The sequence below is a fragment of the Myotis yumanensis genome, unplaced genomic scaffold, assembly GCF_028538775.1.
Source record: "Myotis yumanensis isolate MYYU_CA2020_CCGP unplaced genomic scaffold, mMyoYum1.0.hap1 SCAF_17, whole genome shotgun sequence".
Lineage (NCBI taxonomy): Eukaryota > Metazoa > Chordata > Mammalia > Chiroptera > Vespertilionidae > Myotis > Myotis yumanensis.
Genome location: NW_027223768.1, coordinates 17,685,538 through 17,706,635, shown reverse-complemented (window position 1 = coordinate 17,706,635; position 21,098 = coordinate 17,685,538). Strand labels below are relative to the sequence as shown.

General features: G+C 44.8%; 1 protein-coding gene across 8 annotated transcripts in view; it reads right to left on the bottom strand.

Annotated features, from left to right (window-relative positions):
• Nucleotides 1–21,098, bottom strand: part of DNM3 (dynamin 3) — a 379,551-nt gene that overhangs the window by 264,568 nt on the left and 93,885 nt on the right. For all 8 annotated transcript variants that reach the window (XM_070395789.1, XM_070395787.1, XM_070395791.1 and 5 more), the window contains 6 exons: nucleotides 14,274–14,372; nucleotides 13,325–13,485; nucleotides 12,085–12,227; nucleotides 8,867–9,002; nucleotides 6,945–7,012; nucleotides 2,438–2,576 (listed from right to left, as the gene is read on the bottom strand). In XM_070395789.1, coding sequence (XP_070251890.1) covers nucleotides 2,438–2,576; nucleotides 6,945–7,012; nucleotides 8,867–9,002; nucleotides 12,085–12,227; nucleotides 13,325–13,485; nucleotides 14,274–14,372 — 746 coding nt within the window. The remainder of the gene's footprint in view (nucleotides 1–2,437; nucleotides 2,577–6,944; nucleotides 7,013–8,866; nucleotides 9,003–12,084; nucleotides 12,228–13,324; nucleotides 13,486–14,273; nucleotides 14,373–21,098) is intronic.

Here is a 21,098-nt window from a genome sequence, read left to right as displayed (position 1 = left end):
GGACTGGTAATAATGGTCAAAAAAGAAAATAAAACCAGGAGGAGACGGGTAGGTTGGAAGAAAACAGAGGCCAAAGGACCTTATGGGAGACTTTACAGGAAAGTTAATGCACAGTCTTTGGAAGCCACACAAGGAGAAGTAGGCAAGTGACAAATGATCTGGGCCCTAGATCCTTTGGGTTTGGGCCAATAAATGCTCTTCAGTGAAGAGAGCTGTAAGGTAAACAGTAATCTCAGGGGAAAAGTGAGGTTTCATTTAAGACAAACTGTAAAATATTTTGAGAAGACAGTACAAATACACAATCACCACTGATACAGAGAACATAATGGAAAGGGCGGCTCAAAGGGTGGACAGCAAAGGACAGAAACCAAGTGTCCAGAACAAGCTGTCTCATCCCATGCCATCGGGACCGACTGCTGCTTTTCCAGTAAATTGGATGCAATTGGAAATGATAAAAAAAAAAATGATTCATACATACCGTAAACACTTTCTATAACTCAAAACATAAATGTGCACACATGTGCCAACCTTCTGATGTAAGGCCAAGGCCCGTTCCCAGCATATGGATCTGCTGAGAGGAGCTATGCGTCTTCTGTCTCCCATAAACCACATCCGTAATCTACAAGTTTGCTTTCTTCAAAGTGGAGGGAGAAGCTGAACGCAGAGCCCATCTAGGTTTGTACGACTCCCCCATGTCTTTTAACTTTGTCCCACCTAGACCCGGGCGATGGCAAAGCTTACGTAGCTAATCTTTTATCAAGTTTCTCCAAAGCTGAGTTTTCAGAGGAACAAAACTTGGTTTTTTTCTGCACCTGATCACTTTACTTACTCTTCATTTAAACTACATAGTATATATAAGAACTACAACTAGCTAAAAACAGCTTTGAGGACGGCCGCAACACAAGGGGCCCTCAGAAAGAGGCCAGCTTAGCTGGTGGGGCAGCATTGCCTGGGCACCCGGAGGAGCCTTTGGCTGAAGAGCTCTGTGCTGAGGGAGACAGGCTGGGTGTCTGATGGAGTTAACAGCATTGGTTAACTCCCTAAGTCAGGGCAGAGGAGGCCAATGAAGAGAGCTTTAACTCGTCAGGAGACAAGACTACGTGCATTTTGAGGGGTAGGCAAGGACAGGGGACGGGGAGTATTATTTATTAACTGGCTTCAGGTTCCCAAATGGAGAGCTGGTATAGACTTGTTTTTTCTCCCCCAGGTGCATGCTTTCCCTTTCCTCAATCCCTTTGCTTCCATGGCTTACTCTGGAGAACAGAGACTAGGCTGGAAGGAACCTAGTGGAAGAACTGGAAGAGGCCTGGAGCCGGTCTGCAGCTCCGGAGCCTCTTCTGGCCCCCCACACTGGTCATGGAATGCCTTTGCTTTTTTTTTGCACTGATGTCTAGGACTTCAGCCTGCTTTCCTCTTTCACCACTTATGTCTATTCTTCATCTGAGTTGTTCTGCCAGTCACTGGGGACCAAAATTCATCTTCAGTCACATTATCTGTCTCTCTCATTCTTTCTTCTGCTCCCCATTGATTTCCAGAGAGGTTACTCATAGTACCATAGAGAAAGGGGAAAGCAACAAAACTAACAAACTAGAAGTATCTATTCTTTCAAGAAATGATCAAAGTACCAGTGTTAATGGCAATGGGGCTAGGTCTACCCACCCCAAACATCACTCACCTCCTTCCTGCATTTTCCAGTACAGGGCCCTCCTTTCCCGTCCTCATGGAATGGGTGGAATCCAGCACACTTCTGCCAAGTTCCTCAGTGAGGAGTCCCCCGGTTCAATAGGTGTTATAGGTAGTAATGGCCATTAATAGATTAGCCACCATTGACTGAGCAGTTACTGTAGTTAATGCATTAAGGGCCCATGGTTCTCAGGCATCATCTTGTTTAATCTGCACTAAGGTAGTATTATACTTACTCTCATCATCCCCATTTCAGAGAAATTATAAACCTCTAGGGATTCAAGGTCACACAGAGGTGAGTAGCAAAGCCAAGATTTGAATCGAGGTTCCCAAGGCTAAGCTCTTAGACCACTCTGCCCCTTCCCAGAATGTCCAGGTTCAAGTGGAATTCATGTAAATTTAGGAAACTTTCCTTAATTCCCTTCACAATACCAATGATTCCCTTCCCCTAACAATTACCCTCATCTATGGTATACACCAAAGGAAAATTAGTTTAGGGCATACACCTTGTTCTTCCAAAGTGATGTTGACCTGCTTAAGCAACCTATGTGGAATGGATGATAGAAGACAATATGCCATCTACCAGGAGATCAAATCCCACTCAGTACTTTTCACAACCTTCCCCTTGAGCAAACACACCACCTTCTCTAACAAAAGAGGGGAGGGAGTCAGGCAAAGGGAGGCATGCCACAGGGTGGGAGAGAGGGGTAAACCAAACAGAAACTTGTTGGAAAGGTCAGTAATTCAAGCTTACTTTTTTGGTACACTTCTTGACGGTGTTGATTAATTCTTGCATTACCAGATCTACACTCTTCAAGGAAGGCCCTTTCAGCTTCACAATTTGTTTTTTGACTATTGCTTCAAACGCCATGTCTGGAGTAAACAGCCCTGTCCTGAGTGTGAGAAAGAGAGCCGCATGTTAGATTTTTTTTAAATGAGTAATAATATCCAGTACTCATTTGAAAATGTTTTGATTGACAGGCCACTTAAAGAAAGCGTGAATACCTAGTTTAAAAGTTACAGAGTGATTTATTCTAGCCACAGTATTATTTGTAATAACTTTAATACTAATATTTCATAATACATTCTGTTCTATAGATGATTAACATTACCTAAAAATAGATCCCAAAGTGTTTATATGGCATATCATCTGGCCTTCTCATTAATTTGTCTCATTTCACAGTCTCACAGCTTTTTAAAGGAATGCTACAATGGAAATGTTCTAAATTGACATTTCTCTTTCTAAAGTACTCCAAAGGCAATCCTCTCTTGCCCTCCATGAAGCAGGAAATGGTCCTCATTTTTGAGCCCTGAGACAGTTGACACTACTGAGAAATTTCGCTATAATGAGTGCAGTGGGTCCCAGTCTGAGGTGGGAGGGGAACTGGAGGAAAAAGAAAGCAGTTAAGTTGAACTAACCTGGGACCAGGATGTTGAAATGGTGAGTTTACAAACAATAAAAAAAAAAAAAACCAACGAAATAGCAAGTGCCTTTTTCGTTTGGCTAGAGTCCATTCAAATTGGTATCGGAACAATGCTTTCCCTGTGCTGTGCAGGAGTCCAGGAAAGCAGATGTGTGTGTGTTTCATAGAAAGTTCTTATTCATAAAGCCAAACCAGTTTGGCTCAGTGGATAGAGCGTCGGCCTGCGGACTGAAAGGTCCCAGGTTCGATTCCGGTCAAGGGCATGTACCTGGGTTGCGGGCACATCCCCAGTAGGAGATGTGCAAGAAGCAGCTGATCGATGTTTCTAACTATCTATCTCTCTCCCTTCCTCTCTGTAAAAAATCAATAAAATATATTAAAAAAAAAAAAAAAAAAAAAAAGAAAGTTCTTATTCATATTTAAACAAAGAGTCAATGAGGGAACCCGGACCCTGAGCACGGGCCATCCTCAAAGACCGGCAGCTCTTGACTCCCTGTTCCTAAACCCTCTTCCCTTCCTCTTCGCACCTCTCCCGCCTTAACGCCTCTCCCTGCAACACTCAACTCTATGATGTCTCCTTCGGGAAATTGCTTTTAACGCTCCCTTAACCAGCTTTACTCTCCATCCCTCCTAATCATCTACTCTCTGTTCACCTCTATTTCTAACTGTAGAAATCACAGCAGATTGGAACTGTAATTCTCCACCTCAGATATGGGATAAAATCCACACTGCTCAGTCTGACATAAAAATTTTCCCTGCCCTGACCAGTTTGGCTCAGTGGATAGAGCGTCGGCCTGTGGATTGAAAGGTCCCAGGTTCGATTCCGGACAAGGGCATGTATCTTGGTTGTGGGCACGTCCCCAGTCGGAGATGTGCAGGAGGCGGCTGATGGATGTTTCTCTCTCATCGATGTTTCTAACTCTCTATCCCTCTCCCTTCCTCTCTGTAAAAAATCAATAAAATATATATTTTAAAAAAAATTTCCCCATCTGACCCTACCCTTCCTTTTATTTTCCTCCAGCCTCCCGTGCACCCTATGTTCCCACCACACGGGGCCCTCTGCCTTTGCACAAACACACTCACACGCTCAGTTTAGATTTCTGCCTTCGTCTTGTGACAGTCGCTTCGGAATCCCCGCAATTTGAGCACGTCCACATCCCGCCCGCACTGCACAGCCTGGGTCATGAGACCACTTCCTACAGCGCCTGCCCTGGTCCTACTGCCAGCCGGGCCTTCTTCCTCTGAACCCCAACACCCGACTCTCCCAGCAGGGATCGGGGCACATGCTGAGTCCCCTGGCTACACCGGTAGGAAGTGTCACGATCACACTGACTGTGTTCGTCCCACAAGGACTGTCTCCCACGCTTGCTCATCGCTGGTTCTCAGCATGTACAGGCGGAGAAGGAGCCATCTGGTCCTCAGTGGGCAAGGGAGGTTTCTGCTATTGGAATATCCAACAGAATCCACTAGGCACAACGCTTTTCACACGTGTACGTTAGGGCCTAGGTCGGCATGCCCTTAGGATGTCTCAGATACAGGGCAGCGCCATCTTCTAGGCCAGTGGTCGGCAAACTCATTAGTCAACAGAGCCAAATATCAACAGTACAACGATTGAAATTTCTTTTGAGAGCCAAATTTTTTAAACTTAAACTATATAGGTAGGTACATTGTTATTAACGTAATTAGGGTACTCCTAAGGCTTAGGAAGAGCCACACTCAAGGGGCCAAAGAGCTGCATGTGGCTGGCGACCCGCAGTTTGCCGACCATGGTTCTAGGCAAACTAACTCCAGAATAATCGCAATCACCAGTCTCTTCTGTGGCTGCGCACTGACATCGGAAATCTACATCACGGAGTCGCTGAGCTTTGGCAGTTACAGTCCACAAAAATGTTACTCATAAGGAGTTTTAAAAGCCAAGTGAAGTGCTAAGTAGAAATATTTTGTGACCCCAAATCTGTGACCTGACAGACATGCTGAAACACGAGCTGCGCCCGCTAAGGAGCAGGGCCCAGCTCCACTGCAGATGCTCTCAGGACGGCGGGAGAGGGCCAGCGCACGGACAGGGACCGCGCACAAGGGGGGGCCTGCGGAGGCGAGAGGGACCGGGTTTGGGTATAGATGTTCCCCTTTCTCACTTGGTGAATGCTATGTACTCGCACTATTTGAGACTTGCAGAGACTGTCTCCATTTTAAAACAATAGCTAATTCAAATGTCACAACTCCTTTGGAAAATCACTCATCACATTCACACTGACGGTCAGGCTTTGCCCTCTCAGGTTCTGTTCCCCAAGGAGTCTCCATTTGGCCCTGTGTGGGCAGGGCTCATGGGCGCAGGGCACATGGACACAGGGATCGTGGGCGCAGGGCACATGGGCGCAGGGCTGTAGGCGCAGAGCACGTGTATGCAGAGCACGTGGACACAGGGCTGTAGGCGCAGAGCACGTGTATGCAGAGCACGTGGACACAGGGCTGTAGGCGCAGAGCACGTATATGCAGAGCACGTGGGCGCAGGGCACACAGACTCAGGGCAGTAGGTGCAGAGCACGTGTATGCAGAGCACGTGGACACAGGGCTGTAGGCGCAGAGCACGTGTATGCAGAGCACGTGGACACAGGGCTGTAGGCGCAGAGCACGTGTATGCAGAGCATGTGGGCGCAGGGCACACAAACTCAGGGCAGTAGGTGCAGAGCACGTGGACACAGGGCTGTAGGCGCAGAGCACGTGTATGCAGAGCACGTGGGCGCAGGGCACACAGACGCAGGGCAGTAGGTGCAGAGCAGTGTATGCAGAGCACGTGGGCGCAGGGGACGTGGGCGCAGAGGCCGTGGATGCTCGGCATGTGGACACACGGCACGTGGATGCACGCAGCACGCTCTGTTAAAGCTGAGATACCACTGCCTATAGACAGGGGGCGCTTCCCGCCTATAGGATAATCCACGAAGTGGGCAACCTAAGTTTTATCAGCCTGACTTCAGGACATCTCAATTTAACATATGCTCCATTACATTTTGTTTAGCCTTCCGGACATGAACTCAAGCAATGTGTTTTAAATTGTTTTTTCCCCTCTAAGTTCTTTAAAGAAAGTAAATGCACGTTATACAAGGGTAAGTTCGGGCACCAGGGCCACTCCCAGCCTCCCGTCCTCTGCTCTCCGGCCTACGTTCCTAACTGCAGTCAACGTGTGCGACCCCTGGCTCCGTGGGCTGCACGGCACCACCTCTGCCTGGCACTGGTCCTGGCACTTCAAGCCCTTTCATCCTCCAGCCCCAACACGCTCCAGCCTCTCATTCTCATTGCATTGCTCCCTACCCCATCCACATACACACAGAGAGAGAGAGAGAGAGAGAGAGAGAGAGAGAGAGAGACATCACACAGATACAGACACACACACACAGCACCCCTTTGCCAGCTGAAATCATTCCTGTCCTCTAAACAGACAAGGTTCGACTCAAAAGTTACCACCTTCATTAATCTTTCCCAATCTTGCTCCACAACCCCAGCCAAAAGCAATCCGCCCTGTCTCCGGGTAAGTAACGATGACTTATGAGCATGTCAGGCCTCCCTCCCTGAGAGGAAGGCTCTGGAGAACAAGGGTCCCGGCTCCAGCTCGCAGGGCTGGGAGTGCAGACGTGTTTCTGTTTTTCTAATTGAAAAAGACCGAGAATGGCGATCCCGGGAATTAACCATTGAACCCAAACCAGGATTTCCTACTTCTTCCTCCCACCTCCGTGCTCTGCTCGGCTCAGATGGTGAAAAGGCTACTTCGCTAGCTGTTTATAAACCTTCTTCTTCTTCTAGTAGCCGGAGTGGAGGACAGGGAAAATGGGAATCACTTGCCTGATACCATGTATGTTTTTGATTGCGTAGCTTATTTCTCTGCGCAGTTCCTTCTCGTTGAACTCCATCTGCAGATGCAGGATGAGCCACAGTTAGGACACTTAATTCCGTTGACTAATAATACTATTGAATATTAAAGAATGAGAATAGCTTGACTTCACTGTTAATAAGTGGATGCTCATGTCTTCCCTAACTTAAACCCAGATGGTCAAAACATCTGTTTATATAAAGTTCAAGGCAACAGAGAACATGAGGGGTTTCTGGGAGTTTTATTTCCAGCGCAGCTGATTTTAACTCCGTTTCAGATAGGAGTGCCGTGTGTCAAAGGTGCCTTCTGGACGTAAATCTGGCCACTCATTTGAAATCTATAATTTTTCACCCTCTTGCTAAATGTAGGAAATGTCCTCACAGACGAATACACGAATAAGGGTGTCACCGGACGTGCAATAGCGGTCCGGCTGTGCTGAGATGGCCATTTTAACCACCGGAGCTCAAGGCCTCTTTGTCAGAGGAAATACATAATATTTTGCCAATCCAACACAGACAGATTGCTGTATGAGAATTTCCCAGAAGGTCTAGGGACTCAACCTGGGATGGATGGGGAAGTACGATCAGAGCAGCATGGAGCTTAGACCTGGAAGGGCATCCAGAGAGCATGTGGTTCGGCCTGACTCCTGAGATCTGGCCTCTCCAGCCTCGCTGTCCATTTCCCCTGCACTTGGTGCCACACAACAATGAATTGCTTTGTTCCCTCCCCACACCCTGTGGCTGCACAGCTCAGCCTTCACCAGGCCTCCCTTTCTGTCTGGAAAACTCTTCCCCTCCCTCACCTCCTCCTGCTTAACTAGCTGCTCATCCTTCCAAACTCCGCTGAAGGCCAGGCTCCTGAGGCTCTGGGCAGGGATTCCTGTCTGTGGGCTGTGTTTCCATAGCACCCTGTGCTGAAGTTTACCACTGTCCTTAGCACATTTTAATGAAACGCTCTGTTTACCCATCTGCCTCCCACACCAAGACATAAGCACCCGCCTCTGTACGAGGGGCAAGCAGCCTAGTCCCTGAACCACTTAGCTGCCTCCTGAGTGCCTTGCCCCTAACAGGATTCATGCTTACACACAAGCTCGGCTTTGCCTCTGTTTTCCTCATCTCACGGGCAGTAACGTGTGCAGCTGTGCAAGCCGAAACCTCGGGAGTCACCTTGAATGTTCTCTTTCTTGCATCCCCCAGATTCAGTCTGAGCCCCTTGGATTTTCCCAAGTCACAAATCCATCCTAACTGGGCACTTTCTTCCTCTGAATTCATTTTATACGCCCTTCTCTTGGTCAGCCCCATCTGCTCGTTACCTGCTGCAGATGCCTGCTTTAGGGCCTTGTCCTGGGCTGCGTATCTTGAACGACCCTCTCCCCTCCTCCCCATCTTCACAGCTGACCTCTTCACACCATTGTGTTCATGTTTTCAATGTCCCCTACTCAGAGACACCTTGCCTGAATGTGCCATCAAAAGTGGCTCCGCCACCCTCTTTCTCTCCCTCTCTCTCTCTCTCTCTCTCTCTCTCTCTCTGTTACATGATCATACTTGAGATCTCTTTAACTTTGTCTATTTCCCCCACCAGACAGTGTCTCTGTCCCAATCACTGGCACCTAGAATAGGTGCTCAAGAAATATGTTTAAATTAATTAGACAATAAATCGACGTCATAGGGACTCAATTAGTATTTGTTGAAATAATTTGAAATCTCATTGAATAAAATTGGGGCCATCAGTAAGAAATTATTTCTCTCCTAAATTTCATTACCTAATTATGAAGGCTTTCGTTCCAAGAACTACCTTAGTCCCATACTACCCCCGTAACATTTTATGAAGTTATGCAGAACAGAATGTGGAAATGAAGTGAAACCAACGGGGGAAAGCAACGTTTGGTACAAACCTTTACTATCTCAAAAGGAAAGCGTTCATGGAAAATGCGATTGATTTTCGCACCCCCTGAGAGCTCCAGGGTATCTACTTGATCCCCTGAGCCTTCAATTCTCTTCTCAAAGTCCACGGCAAATTGCTGAACCATCCTGCAATTGTGAGAGAGAAGTTAATTCCAGTTGAAGTAACCAGGCTCTGCATTTCTCATTTCAATTTACTGTGGTTATCGCCTAGAAACCTTTTCCTGGTGTTCTTAGTGGCACCTACTGGCAGAGTTAGCATTGCACTTTGCACTCAAAATGTAATGATCTGAAATACACGTTTTTTCAATTTATTTTAGACATTTAATTAAAATGTATTCTACATATCTATGCCATTCAATGCATTCTGTCCATTTCATTGCAGTCATAGAATGCTATTTAAAAATACTTGAATTCAAGATAAACAATAAATCTTTACAGAGAACAAACAAACCACAGCTCCTACAACATCACACCGGGTGTTCCGATGGCTCTAGCTGAGTCCCCTTCCCAAGCAACTCTCTTCCCCGCCCCCAGCATCAGAGAAAATGATCATGTGTATTGGTAATGACTGGATTTAGAAACTCTAATTTTATCATGCTGGAACTACTTTCAAATTTAAAACCTAATAGGAAAAAAATCCAAACCATCTAATACTTGCAGCATATTTTATCAAAATCATGGATAAATGAAAAGTAACTGCAAATTATTAAGCCAGGAAATCTAGAATATAATTTGATGTAGCTATAGCTATATCCACGCATATGCTAATGCTAATCGAATTCTTTAAACACCTAGAAGGGTATAAATATATGATATGTGCTGAAACAGTGGGAAAGTTTAGAAAATGTGTGTCCTGCCCTTCTTTCCCTGTCCTGCCACTGTAGCCAGCATACGAAACACCTAAGTCCACACTATCCTCACCGGACAGACTCCTCCCTTACTTCAGAGTCTCATTCACATTCCCTTTCTCTGTGAACTCACACCTTTGCTCCATGTAACTACTTCTGCTTCCTCATCTAGGCTCCATTAATATTTTATACTTACAAGAGATATCACATTTATCAGATTAATTTCCTATATGTCTGTTTCATCTGCTCTACTGTGGCCTCTTCTTGAGGCCAAAAATCTTATCCACTTTTAAATCCCCAGGTCCAGATGCCAAGCAGAATATACAGAAATGAGAGGAAGGAAGACAGGCAGAAAGGGAGGAATGAAAGGAAAAAGGGAGAAAGGGCAGGGAGAGAAGGGAAGGAACTGAATCACTCATCTTCAGGGAAAAATCTAACTGTGGAAAAGTCTGTAATCTGAATCCAATGAAGTCACAGAGGCAAGACCCAGTCTTCACAAGGACAATAGTTTTGGTTGGATATTAAGATGATGACCTAGCCTGGCCAGCGTGGCTCAGTGGTTGAGGTTCAATCTATGAACCAGGAGGTCATGGTTCAATTCCCAGAAAGGGCACATGCTTGGATTGCAGGCTCAACCCCTAATAGGGGGCATATAGGAAGACAGCCAATCAATGATTCTCTCTCATAATTGATGTTTCTCTCTCTCCCTCTCCCTTCCTCTCTGGAATTAATAAAAACATCTATATATATAAAAGCCTAATATGCTAAGTGTCCAACTGCTAGACCAGTCGCTATGACGCACACTGACCACCAGAGGGCAGATGCTCCAACTGGTAGGTTAGCTTGCTGCTGGGGTCTGGCCGATGGAGACTGGGCAAGATGGGCTGGACACACCCTGGAGCCCTCCTGTGGTCCCTCCCCAAGCCAGCCAACCTCCACAGCCTCTACAATATTTCTTATAATTAATTTCCTTTCAATGTACATGAATTCGTGCACCAGGCCTCTAGTTTTTAAATAAAAGATGATGACCTAAGACCTACACAGAAATAGCTTTCATTTCTCTGTAACTTGAAGAGTTTTTATAGGTGCTTAACCAAAGCCAAGAATAAAAAGAAAAAAATGAACTAGGAAAGAGCCGAATCCAAGAAAAAATTTCCTCTGTATGATCTCATAATTTTTAAGTGGATAAGATGAGCACATAAAATGCTACCTAAATAATTTGAGCATTAAGAAATCCCCCCACAACGAAAGGAATTATATTATGCATTTTAAACCAAATTAAGGACATTTTGATTGCAAGACTGCAGAGGGAGAAAGGGGCCAATAAGCGGTGACGAGCATCACCCTGGCCGATACGGCTCAGTTGGTTGGGCATTGTCTCGTGCACCAAAAAGTTGCTGGTTTGATTCCTGGTCATGGCACATGCCTGAGTAGGAGGCAGCCAATCAATGTTTCACTCTCACATCAATGTTTCTCTTTCCCTTTCCCTTCCCTCTTCCTTCTTCTCTCTAAAAATCTTTAGAAGGAAAAAAAGAGAGAGAGAGATGGCGAGCATTATCTTTGGAAATGGACTTCATATTTCCTGGAATATAAGGTGGATGGGGCAGGGATGGGGGGGGGGATGTCTTCTGGTTGAGAGGGCCCTGAGGCAAGTTACAGAACAGGGATAAAAGGATACATGAGGCTGGGAGGGACCCGGAGAGGGAGTCAGGGTAACACACACAAGGAGCTGGTCATTCTCTAACAACGCCGCCATCCTATCCCAGGCCTCACAGGGATAAATCTAATAACCAAGGATAAGATGGGAAGATCGTGAAGGAATAAAAAGATACTTGGCAGCTTTCATGTTTGCATGTTCAAAGGGTTAATTAAAATCATTAAGGACAAGGATAAAGAAATTTCAATGTGTATGTACTTTCCTATTGAATCCTTGGTTCTCATTCCACTGGAAAACATATACACGGATCACATGAAATGATTGGGGGGAAAAAAGTACAAGTGACACCGAGGGAAGGTGGACAATCCAGGTGACACTTTCCACAGAAGCTCTGCCCACTTCTAATTCTAAGGGCAAAAACACCCCTGCGGAGTTATCATATCGGTACTACCTATTTACTGAATGCATTTATAAAAGCACCATAAAATCTGGCATGGGGATGAGCAACGGGTTAAATTTGTAAGAACAATTATTCTTCAAGAAAATGTAAAGATTCAAGGCTCGCTGTATAATCAATACAAAGCCTCATGTACTTGACTTGCTGCTTCTGTTACGCCGAGAAAACAGCATGACGGATAATAGACTGAGGCAAACGCCAAGGGGAGAAACGGTAGGGCGGGGCGAGGGAGGGAGAGGGGCTCACTGCAGCAGGGCTTTGGTCTTCCTGGTGGGGTCCTCGGGCTTGAAGTTCTTGTAGGCGTCGACTTCGTGTTCTATGGACAGCATCTGGGCCTGCAGTTTGTTCCTGAAGTTTGGCAGGGTGTCTCGAATGTGGTTGGTGAGTTGCTAAATAAAACAAAACAAAATCTCACACACGCATACGACAGGTTGAAGATTAGCTCGTGAGGTTGAAGATTAGCTCGGGAGACAAAAGCTTGGCCTTCACTGTTTTTCTTTTTTTAATATATTTTTAATTGTTGATAGTATTATAGATCTCTCTCATTCCTCCCCCCCTTTACTCCCCCTCCTCCAGCCCCTACCTATTCCCCCAGGTCTTTGCTACCCTATTGCCCGTGTCTATGGGCTATGCATATAAGTATGTACATTTTTTGGTTTGTCTCTTCTCGTTCCCCCAACCCCACATTGAGGCATGTCAGTCTGTTCCATGCCTCCATGCTTTGCTCCACTGTTTTTCTAATTGCTCAACACTGGAGGAATCATACACACAGTTGAGACTGAATGTAGAGACAGGCAGTCAGAAGAAGCTCAGACCCTCTCCTCCACTGCTGGAGGCGATGCTCGAAATGTCTCAGGGTTACTCGCAGGGGCCATCGGGTGTAGCCTGTTCAAATGCAGCTGATGTCACCAATGAGGATGCCTAGCAACACCCGGCAGGGATCGATGATCAGATCACTTACCTTGTCCAAAGAAACCTTAAGTTACCATGTGGTGGAAATGAAGGAGTGGAGAGCTACGCGGGGTGCCTGACGTTCTCGGGAGACACGGCTCCCCACCCTGGTGGAGCTCGGAGGTACCTGTCGGCTGTGAACCTCCTCTCCATTCTGCAGCCCAAACAGGTCCTTCCTCGTGCCTCTACCTCTAGGCCCCAGCCTAACCGTGCTGGGTCCCTGGCTTCTGCCTTCAACAGGTTACCTACAAAAATGTGTGCTAAAATGTATACCCCTGGTTCACTGTTCCTCAATAAGTATGTCTTTCTGCTTTGAGCGCTGTTCTTTCAATAATATTAAGGTGGATGATTATATTCAAGAGAATAGTAACAACGTGGCTCTAAATATTTATATTCATTTTTAAAATTCCTATCATTTAAGCTGCATGTCTTATGTTAAGAAAAAATGAATATAAAAATAAGAAATATGAATTCCAAAAGTCACTTACATATTTCCTTAATTGTTCTTGTTGCTTGAAAGCACATTAGTTTTTACCTGATTAAGGACCTTCTGTAGGTGCGGGGTCCCCATCCGATCGGCAATATGTCTGTAAGCCGGGTGTGAGAGAAAAAACTTCCTCTCCGCCAGCATGGCGGCCTTGATGTCCTTCTTCCCATCGATGTCCTTCTGGCTTCTGTTCACCACCCCCACGTAACCTGAAACAGAACACACACCGATGGTGTTTGGGGCACTCTTTGTTGTTTATTTGGGGGAGATTCCAAGGCTCTCAAAGAGGTTGAATAAAAAAAGGCAAAATTATTAAGGCCCGAGGAATGAGTCCCTTTTCAAAACTCAACTTGAGACATCAGTATTTAACGAAGGCTGGTTGATTTGGCTAATGGCAATATTTTAGCATTAACACAATAATGTCCTTTACCCTTAAAAGCTCTGTGCATTTTAATAAAGTATGTTTCTGCTCAGCCGATGTGTCTCAGTGGTTGAGCGTTCCATGAACCAAGAGGTCCCGGGTTCAATTCCCAGTCAGGGCACATGCCTGAGTTGTGGGCTCGATCCCCATTAGGGGGTGTGCAGGAGGCAGCCGATCAATGATTCTCTCTTATCAATGTTTCTATCTCTCACTCTTCCTTCCTCTCTAAAATCAATTTTTTTAAAACTTTTTAAAAAAAAAATAGAGTATGTTTCTTAGTTTTGACATATAGCAGGTAAGTCAGACTTAGAAGAGGACAGTATATATTTATGCAGTCTTTGAATACTTATACCCTTCCTTCTAACCCCCCGCCCCTTTTTCTGTTTTCTTGTTCCTGTTAAGGAATACTTTCCCCCGTGGATCATTTTTCATGCGTCTATTCCATAAAAAGTGTAGCTAATCATAAACCCATTCCTCACACCTGAGGCAGCATTAAAACCAGGCCTCCCACTGGCCTGCCCATTGTTTCTCCGCCACGTCATCAAAGGAATCCCTGGGGGGCACACGGTACGTTACCCCTGCGAAGAGGCAGCAGCTTATTCTCTAGAATGTCCCTGGCATCCGTTCCTTCATCCATAAGGTCCAGTTTGGTGATGACTCCAATGGTTCTCAGACCTGCAGTACCAAACAAACCCAACATTGCACAGTCTGCAGGAAATGAACAAATTGTAGAGACATATTTCTCCTCATGCTAAGCATAAAGCACTCATATGCCTGGTCCTTTTCCTGCTCCTCTCTCTAATCTACTGCTACCCCAGGCCAGTCTGGGGGACTCCAATGAGAAGAGGAGGAGAGTTGTGAAACCACCCATCCATGAGATAACTTTCTGTTCAACAGAGAAAAAAATAAACAGTGTATCACCAAATACTTTTAAATTCATGAGTTTATTTTTGTATCTTGCATACATGGCAATTATACATTTAAATTTTCCTCCCAGGTTCCGCACATAACATGCATGCTTAAATTTTTTTTATGTATGACATTACTTAAAAACAGAATAGGCCAATGATGAGATTGTACTAAAAATCAAGGCTTATTATTGATCCAGTTCTGGAGCTGGGTCCAATACAGCATTAAGCTAGTTATAAGCCCATCAGTACATTGTGTGTGGGGTCCACACCGTCTGGGCGATGTAAGCAAATGCAGAGTGTGAGAGCCCCACAAGCCAGGAGCACGAACCAAGAGCAAGAGAGAGAGAGCTCCTTTGTTTAGAAGATTATATATCTCAAATTTCCCATGCTTGCAGTGGCCACCCCTACTCTGGCCAATGACCTGCTCCCAGGTGTGACTGACAGACAAGTAACTTCCCTAAAGTCACTCAGACTTTACTGGGCATGTGTCTATTTGGCCTTCCCTTTGCTTCATTCCAGTTATTCATAACTGGGTTCATGACAACAGAATCCATAGAATATACCTAATCACTTTGAAGAGATTTCAACTTCCGAAGGTGAGGCTGAGGGTGCATTAGTGATAGACATATAGATTATGCAAACAGAGAATCAACTATCAAATCTCAAAGACAGCATCATGGAAATGTAATCATTTAACACTTGGGTTAGCTGTGAATAACATTTCAGAATCATACATATTCATTAGTGAAATGTGAAGGTTAAGTGTATGCGTGTGTGTAAGTATATGTGGGCATGGGAGAGGGATATAGAAGAGCTGAATCTTCTCTGTAGCAGAAAGTCAAAAAAGAATATCTAAAATTTTTTAAAAATCAAGAAATAGTAGTATAAAAAGATCACATAAAAGTATGGAGGTGAATGCAAAAAGAAAAAGCTAAAATGGTTGAAAGTGGAAGCCTCTGGAAATAAGTAATGAAGAGATGGGAGGGATGGGGAAGGGACTGATACTTTGATTCAAAGCCTTTGGGACTGATATTTTAAAGCAACATACATTTAGAACATTAATAAAAATAAAAGTTGAATTTTAAAAGCATTTTCTTTACTGCTCCCTTATTTATAAGAAGGCAGAGGAGTCTATGCTTGGTGGTGTGCCCAAGGAGATCCCTGGCTTTTTCATGTTTAGATGTACAAACAGGCAGCTTGAAATCACCAATGAAGTCCTGCTACCAGACTGCAGACAGACCTCAAAGCCATGGCCAGAGAGTTTCCAAGGCAGCATGTTTTGCAAACACTTCACTGGAAATCTGAAGACTTAGATGAAAATAATAATAGAGACCAATTATTGAGCCCTGATTATGAGCCCGCCTCATGTAGGGCTTGAAATGACTCCATGCAGTAGGTACTCTTATTTCCTCAATTACACAGATGAGGAAAGGGAGACTTGGAGAGGAAGTATACGCTGTGTAAAAGCTCACAGCCTGTAGGGCGTGAAACCCAGGCAACCTACTTCCATTTTTAATCACTATATTTTTCTGCCTTCCAATTCTTCGCTAGACTCTACAAGTGATTATCTGTGTTCTTTGGCAAGTTCATTAGATATCTCTTTTGAGCCCAGAATTCTGGGATGGAGAACAACTCCCAGAATTAGAAGAAATTAGATAAAGTAATAAGTAAACTAAAGAGTAATTTAATAAAATTCTTGCCCTCCAACTAAGAGGAAAATATAAATAAGTTAAGAGCTAATAAGGAATGTGTGATAGTGTTTCAATTATGTTTCTCTTCAGGAAAGAATAGCCACAATGATGAGCGCTGATGAGTTCTAATGAAGACCTTGAAAAGACCCAATGCACAGCAAAGGTCTGATTCTTCTATGGCCTAGAGGCCAAGAGCACTGACCCAAGCACTGCCTCTTATTAGCTCCGAGACATTAGTTTCCTCATCAGGTGCAACCACATCAAGAGCAGCACCATTCGTCATAGCTTACATTTGATGCCGGAATAATTATTCTTTCTTTTTTCATTAAATTTTAGAGAGAAAGGAAGGGAGAGAGAGAGAGAGAGAAAAAAAAAACTGATGTGAGAGTCACCCACTACTGGTAATCGAGCCCACAACCTGGAATTGAACTGGCAACTTTTCAGTGCACTGGACAATGCCCAACTAACTGAGCCACACAGCCAGGGCTGGAATAATTTTTAACAGCATCCCCTTTAACTCTTAAAGGAACTCCTGTTTGAAGAATAAATTATAGCACAGCCAGCGTGGCTCGGTGATTGAGCGTCAACCTATGAACCAAGAGGTCATGGTTCAATTTCCAGTCAGAGCTTGATCCCCAGTAGGAGTCATGCAGGAGGCAGCCAATCAATAATTCTCTCTCATCATTGATGAGACCTTTGATGTTTCTATCTCTCTCTCCCTCTCCCTTCCTCTCTGAAATAAATAAAAAATATTTAAAAAAAAAAAAGAATAAGTCATATGTTCACTCTGACTCATCAATAAAATGAGAAACCAGCAAGTGAGGAACTTGGAAGTTGCCACTGTGTCCACACAATAAGTCAAAAGCAGAACAGACTGAAAAATCAACCAATCCTTCTCAGATTCATCAAACAAATGGAGTCATAAAGCATCGCCCCCCAAATTTGGAGAGACAGACAGATGTACTAATATACAGACATTTCACAACCCAGAAGCAGAAAACTCTGAGGGAACCCGGGCGCAGGTAGGAACACCTGTGATTGATGAATTGCTGAATGTTCAGTGTGGAGAATCTCAGAGTAGAAAACTGCAGGGGGACCCAGTCATAATAGGTACCAATACTTTTGGTAGTTTTGCCTCCAGGAGCTCAACCAGATCCTCACAGTGATTATCTGAGAAAAATCCCCTCGTGCTTCCGGCACTGGGAGAAGACAACCTGATTTTAAAAATGGGTGAAAGACTGGAAAGACACCTCTCCAAAGAAGATATACAGATGGCAGGTATGCGTCTGAAAAGGTACTCTAGACCACATGTCATCAGGGAAATGCAAATGGAAACCGCAGTGAAATACGACTACGCACCTACTAGAGTGGCCAAAATCCATAACACTGACAACACCAAATGCTGGTGAGACAGTGGGACAACAGGAACTCTCGTTCGTTGCTGATGGGAATGCAAAATGGAGCAGCCACTATGGAATACAGTTTGGCCGTTTCCTACAAAACTAAACATAGTCTTACCATGGGGCCCAGTGATCGCACTCTTTGGTATTTACCTGAAGGACCTGAAAACATGCCCACAAAAAAACTTGTATGCAGATGTTTACAGCAGCTTACTTATAATTTCCAGAACTTGGAAGCAACCAAGATGTTCTCCAGTGGGTGAAAGGATAAATTAACTGTGGCACATCCAGGCAATGGAATATTAGTCAATGCTAAAAAAGAAAGGAGCTGTCAGGCTATGAAAAGACATAGAGGAACCTTAAATGCCTGTTATTACTAAGTGAAAGAATTCATCTGAAAAGACGATATAGTATAGGAGTCCAACTACATGACATTCTGAGAAAGGCAAGACTATGGAGGCAATAAAAAGATTTGTGGTTGCCAGGGGGAGGGGAGGCAGGAGTGGAAAGCAGAGCACAGAGGGTTTTTAGGGCAGTGAAACTATTCCGAACGAGATTACAATAGATACATGTCGTTACACATCTGTTAAAACCCATTGAACGTACAACACCAAAAGTGACCCCTGATGGAAACTATGGACTCTGAGTGATAATGATGTGTCAGTGTAGGTCCATTTGCACCCCTCCAGTGGGGGATGTTAATAGTTAGGGAGGCTGTGCATGTGTGGGGACAGGGTGTAGAAAGGAACTCTCTGTGCCTTCCACTGGGTTATTCTGTGAACCTAAAATGGCTCTAAAAAAATCGTCTATTCATTAAAGACAATTAAATACCAACATATGTAAAATACTTTGTGCATAAAAACCATTCAGTACGTGCAAGTTGTGATCTCACCAACTTTGTTTCCCATCACTGCTCTCACTCTGCTCCAGTCCTGAGCTCTCAATATTACACAACCAGATGCAGTTCTCCAGGTAACCATGCATTTTTGCCTCCTCACTTCCTAACACCTTCCCCCTCACCTCCACATAGCCTTCCCTTCTCTTCTTTTCTTGGTCAACGCCTACCATCTTCAAAATCCTTTTCAGGCCTGTCCTGCAGGTCCGTAATCAGACCCCCACAACTGTACGTGTGGAGTCCTTCCTCCGGGCCCCCAGAGCTCTCTGTGTACGCAAACATCAGAGTTCTTAGGAATCTGCTTATTTGTCTATCTCACTCAATAAGCATCTCAGGATCTCTTCAAGAATAAAATAATATTGAACCTGCATATTCTAAGCAATTCATATAGATGCCAAACAGAGTGGGAACTCAACAAATGGTTATTATTAAATAAATAAATGAACGAAAAAAACAAGCCTATTTATTTTTCTTAGGTTCAGATAAGAATTGAAATACAAATTTCAGAAAGGAAAGAGACCATCCTACCATGTTACCTGTGTTTGTGGTCAGCACAGTGGTTTTCCTATAAGAACACTGCCATTTCTTCCATTGATGAATGCAACTAAATTACAAGTAGTGTGTTGTTTCACCTAATTAAGAAATGGGACAAAACCAAGCCAGGAACCACATTAGCAGTTTCCAGAAAAGTAATCTGGAACACTGTACTCTAACACAACAGCAAAGAAAAAAATCAATGAAGAGTTAGTGTAAACATGTATATATAGAAAAATTAAAAACAGACTTAGGGAATTAGATGTCCTTCAGTTAATGCATTTTTTTTGTTTTGGGTTGTGGGGGGGGGGTGAAGTAAATGTTCTTTTTTCTGCTTGGCAAAGATTATGGAATATTTTATTTCTGCAAGCAATCAGCGATGAATGGGAATAGTTTCATGGTGTTTTTTTCCCCGTAAGTTTTCCATGAACATTATTTCCTTGTTACTTCCAGAAATTCTGAATAGCACAGTTTTCATTTTCAAAGTCAGGTAATATTGTTCCATGTGCCCCGGTGTGGTAGGGACAACCCCGGTCAGGTCGAAACAGCCCCGGTGTGGTAGGGACAACCCCGGTGAGGTTGAAACGGCCCCCGTGAGGTAGGGACGACCCTGGTCAGGTCGAAACGGCCCCGGTGTGGTAGGGACAACCCCGGTAAGGTTGAAACGGCCCCGGTGTGGTAGGGACAACCCCGGTGAAGTTGAAACGGCCCTGGTAAAGTCGGGACATCCCCGGTGAGCCTGAAACGGCCCCCGTGAGGTAGGAACGACCCCGGTGAGGTTGAAACAGCCCCCGTGAGGTAGGGACGACCCCGGTCTGGTAGGGACAACCCCGGTCAGGTCGAAACGGCCCCGGTGTGGTAGGGACAACCCCGGTCAGGTTGAAACGGCCCCGGTGTGGTAAGGACGACCCCGGTGAGGTTGAAACGGCCCCTGTGAGGTAGGGACGACCCCGGTGAGGTTGAAACAGCTCCCGTGAGGTAGGGGCGACCCCGGTGAGGTTGAAACGGCCCTGGTGAGGCTCAGACGGCCCTGGTGAGGTTGAGACTACTCCAGTGAGGTTGGGACAAATAAAGGGGACCAGTATGGACTGATGAACAGGGGTAGATACAGAAGCAGAGCATCATTGAACAGAATGTTAAAGTACAGTGGGAAGCCTGGGGAGGGTTGGGGGGGGGATTAAGAGACCAACTGAAGGACTTATATGCATGCATATAAGATTAACCAATGGACACAAGACACGGGGGGGAGGGGGGGGGGGTAGGGGCCGGGGGAATGTCAAGGGGGGGAAAAAAGGAGACATATGTAATACTCTTTGTAATACTTTAAGAAATGAAAATTATTAAAATATTAAAAAAAAATATTGTTCCATGTGATCCTAGGTAAAATATTAACTAACAGAAAACATAAAAATTACAGTTGCTATGGTAACAGAGACTCTATCTTGCTCACCAATATATGCCCAGAGTCTAGCAAAATGCTTGAAAGATGTTTTTAAAACATATTTTTATTGATTTCAGAGAAGAAGGTAGAGGGAGAGAGATAGAAACATAAATAATGAGAGAGAATCATTGACCGGCTGCCTCCTGCACACCCACATTGGGGATGGAGTCCGCAACCCAGGCGTGTGCCCTGAAAGGGAATCAAACCGTGACCTCCTGGTTCATAGATCGACACTCAACCACTGAGCCACGCCGGCCAGGCAAATGATTTAATATTTGTGGAAGGAAGAGAAGAGAGGAGAAGAAAGATAAAGGAGAGAAAGGAGGAGTCCCTGGCTGTGGGCCTGGGACTATTACGGCCTTCCCACTCTTACCTTCTCATGCAGGAGTTTTTACTGCAGACAATAACTAAGAATGCTTCGCACAGAGCCCTCAGCAATTATTTGGAATCCTGGACAGATACTTCAGACAGCTGACTGCTGACCACAAAATGTTCTGGCCCAGAACGTCATCCAGGTCTCTGCTGGCAA